Below are 3,998 nucleotides of genomic sequence, written 5' to 3'. Positions count from 1 at the left end.
TGAAATTTGGGTCCATATATATCCGCGCAATTTGAATACGAAACAATCATATGTAGTCACACGTACTTAAAATGTAGATGTTGTTAAAAAAAATAAATATAAAAATATAAAAATACTTGAAATTTATTATCTTTAACACAAATTACTGTTTCAATAAACACTGTTGTTATAAACATAAAATACAACAATTTAGCCATACACATAAGCTCATTCTTATAATTTTCCAAATTTCTTCTAATTCAAGTTTAAAAAATTTGAAATATCAATTATCACAATTTTCATTAATGTACAAAGTCTCAACTTTACCTTCACGTTTTTCCTTTTTTAAGTAGCTTTGAATTTCTCCGATTCACGTATAAATACAAATATAAATACGCCCCACTACGGAACCGTAGCCATATTGAATCTCAAAATTTGGACCCACTTCTGATTGGTCTAGAGTATGGTCTACTGCGCATCTGGTTACTTGTTTCATCTTTCTTTTTACATCATGGTTTCACCTTGTTTTTTACATCATGGACCAGTAGTGTTGTAGATCACAAAAGATTGTTGTAGATCACAAAACATATACATATAAAATTGTAGATTGTTGTGATTTTTGTTAAGAATGGACGTCTATCTGTTAACATTTGTCGCTGCGGCGATTATTTTATTAACTGTCATATGTACAGTTTTCTTACAAAGTAAATGCAATATATTCTTGTTTGATAAGTCATATACAGCTTTCTTCATAAACTAGTCGTTTTACATATGAAATCATTTTGCGATTTATTTCTCGGAACCATCTGTTGTCACTTAACCTTAGACTGTGAATTAAATAATATATAGTGCGAAAATTTAATGATGCGTGCATGTGTCACAACTTAGTATTATCAAAAATTTCATAGTGCTCTACCATTATGTTTGAATATCCGTGTAAATTTTGAGCATAATATCGGTTTTAAAGTTATTTAATTTTTTGTTTATTTTAGATTCTTAAGTAAAATAACCATAACATATTGATAATTATCCAGAATACTCCACCACCTTCAATTTTGACAAAATTAGTCATTCGACGTGTTCTGTATGAAATGAACGAATCTGACAAATTTAAAAGTATGGTACTACAGTCTTCATAGAAAACGGATATCCAAGGACAAGCAAAGAAGAATGAATTTGACAGAAAAAAGTTACTCTGCTCCGCGAACCGAGATTAATCGTTGAAGTTGATAGTTGCATAGGTTAGAAAATTTGTCAACTAAATGCAACGATATGAGTATGCGCTGTACATATGCTGTGCTAAAAAAAGTGTACTTATGAAATTTAAAATTATACTGTTTTAATTATATAAAATATACTTGTATATTTAAAAATATACTGTATATTTAAAATATAATGTTAAAATCTTTCACTTTACTAAACTGAGTTTACTATATATTAAAAATAGATATTCTGTAAAGATTAACAAAGGCTTCTAGACAAGGTTTTATTATCAATAAGATTTCATTAAATTTTTCCTAAAACTGCTTTATTAAATTGATCAGTCTATCATGAACTTAAAATGAATAAAAATGAAAACTTTGGTATGCAAGATTTACTCATTTTGTGCAAAAACAAGTCAAATGAAACTAACTTTGTCAAAATTGGAAATAATTGGAGTATTCTAGATAACTGTCAACTTATATATAAATTTTATGATATAGTAACATTATGAATTTATATTAATAAAATTAATAAAAATTTAGTTTATTACAAAAGTTTATTTATTTGTATAAGTTATTTAAATGATTAAAACTGCAATAAAATGTAATAATTTATGCTGCATAAGCCAAGTTATTCATTTGTTTCGTTCTTTATAGCTGTTCAGAATCAAAATTGGAGTATTTATGATTAAATTTTTTTGCCATTTATTAAGGGAAAAAGAATAAATCTAGAAAATCTGCAGTTTTTGATAATTTTTAACTTTTAATGTAATTAAAAACATCTTTCATTGAATCGATAAATTAGATTTACTAAACTAGTAAATTTAAATCTAGATAATTCATTCAAATATAATTAAAAATATAAAAGATGTTTGATATATTTTGTTTATTAAAGAAAATAATTGCAAAGGTGCCTCAATAGCAATAAATAAGCATGTTTTATCTTTAGCTATGCGGAAAGTACGAGTCAACGCTCGAGATGCTAGTATGGCTGAAGCTAGACCATTGAGGCGAGTAGGTGCTGTAAGAAATGTCAGACGTCGTATGCAGGGAAATGCTAATTACCGACCTGAAGAGGACAATAGACATAACGACGTTGACCAAGATAACGACGATGATGACAAAGCAGAATTGCCAGAACATAAGGTAGGAGCAAAGAAACGGGCAAAACTAGCAGCTAAAGCTGAAAAGAAGATCCAAAGAGAGACAGCTGAACGAGAAAGGCAGGAACGTAAAAAACGAGATCAACTTTTACAAGAAGAAAGAGAAAAACAGGCTGAAAAGGAACACGCTGAACAGATACAAATGGAAGAAGTGGAAAAGAAAACTAAAGAGGAAAAAGAGAAACGAGAGTATGAAGAATATTTGAAGATGAAGGAAGCTTTTAACATAGAGGAGGAAGGTTATGGACAAAAAAATAAGGAATGCGAGGAAAATATATTGCAAGAATTTCTTGCATATATAAAGATGAACAAGGTACTGGTTTTAGAAGATCTAGCTGCACATTTTGGATTGAAGACAGCAAATGTAGTTGAAAGAATTCAACAACTACAAGCGAATGGTAATTTAACCGGCGTAATTGATGATAGAGGCAAATTTATTTATATTTCGGAAGATGAACTTAAAATTGTCGCTAAGTTTGTGCGACAACGTGGTCGAGTTAGTATTAGTGAATTAGCTGAAAATTCAAATAATCTAATTAATTTAACTCCTACAAAAAACTGTAGCATTTCAGTTAGTTAGATGGTACTTTAAGTTTTTATTGTACATGTACTGATTAGTAATAAACGAATATGATTATTGTATATAGTAAGAAAGTAATACTCTAATAAAAGAATGGTATAGAAAGATGGGTCAATAAACGAGCAATTAAAAGGATATAGCAAATATATTATAATTTTATAACAGTATTGAACTATAATAACAGGAATGTTTTGCCTCATCTTCAGCCTAATATGAATAATTTACAATATTTACATAATATAAATCTGAACGTAATATAAATATATGAAAACACTGAATATCGAAATCATTGGATGCGTATCAAAGTTCTTATATAAGTGTATAATCGCAATATTGATGAAATGTTTTCTTTAATGATGTCATTTCGTAAAACAATTTAACAATGTCCAAAATTAAGATCAAATCTTGTTAGGAACATGTGTGTCAATCAGCATGTGCCAATTATGTATGCAATGAATTGATTTTTCATATGTTCCATCAATTATTGGCTCGTCAATAGTGATAGCGAATAGAAGTATTGTCAAAAACTGAGAAACGCATTCTGTTAAATATCTGAATCAACTGATGGCCATGGAACATATACAAAATTTTCATGGGATAACATCATAAAGAAAACATTTCGTCAATATTGCAATTATATATAAAAACTTTGATATGCTCAATATTCAGCATTTTTGTATATTTATATTATGTTTAAGTTTATATAAATTATTGTTATTAGATTGAAAATGACTAAGCAAAGTTCCTTTTATTATAGTTCAATATTGTGTTATCAAATTATAACATATTTGATATATCTTTTTTAATAGTTCGTTTATTGACCTGTTATTCTATTGTTTAGAAATAACGAGAGTATAAAATTGTTATTACTTTATTAATTTTTATCTATAATATAAATTAATATGTCGACAGTAACTATGAATTTGAACTCCTATATTATTAAATTTTTCTTTTACTAACACTTCCATTTACGTACTTTTATTTCAATTGATTCCACTTTATAATTTAAAACCATCTACATCTTGCTTTTGGAAGGGTTCTGATAGCGCACATCTCAATAGCCCACCAACCAAT

The 3,998-nt window shown here is 27.9% G+C and overlaps 1 protein-coding gene across 2 annotated transcripts; it reads left to right on the top strand.

The window, feature by feature from the left end:
- The first annotated feature begins 429 nt into the window (after positions 1 to 429).
- LOC105199536 (DDRGK domain-containing protein 1) lies at positions 430 to 3,784 on the top strand. 2 transcript variants are annotated; one of them, XM_039458586.1, is made up of 3 exons: positions 483 to 683; positions 972 to 1,220; positions 2,131 to 3,784. In XM_039458586.1, the coding sequence occupies exon 3, from the start codon at positions 2,133 to 2,135 to the stop codon at positions 2,922 to 2,924; it is 792 nt and encodes a 263-aa protein (XP_039314520.1). In that variant the 5' UTR covers positions 483 to 683; positions 972 to 1,220; positions 2,131 to 2,132; the 3' UTR covers positions 2,925 to 3,784. The 2 variants fall into 2 exon arrangements, with proteins under 2 accessions (XP_011164983.1, XP_039314520.1); XM_011166681.3 differs by lacking the exon at positions 972 to 1,220 and having other exon boundaries at positions 430 to 683.
- Positions 3,785 to 3,998: the final 214 nt, after the last annotated feature.

The sequence above is a fragment of the Solenopsis invicta genome, chromosome 16 (genome assembly GCF_016802725.1).
Source record: "Solenopsis invicta isolate M01_SB chromosome 16, UNIL_Sinv_3.0, whole genome shotgun sequence".
In the NCBI taxonomy this organism is placed as follows: Eukaryota; Metazoa; Arthropoda; class Insecta; order Hymenoptera; family Formicidae; genus Solenopsis; species Solenopsis invicta.
This window is presented reverse-complemented; position numbering and strand designations above follow the sequence as displayed.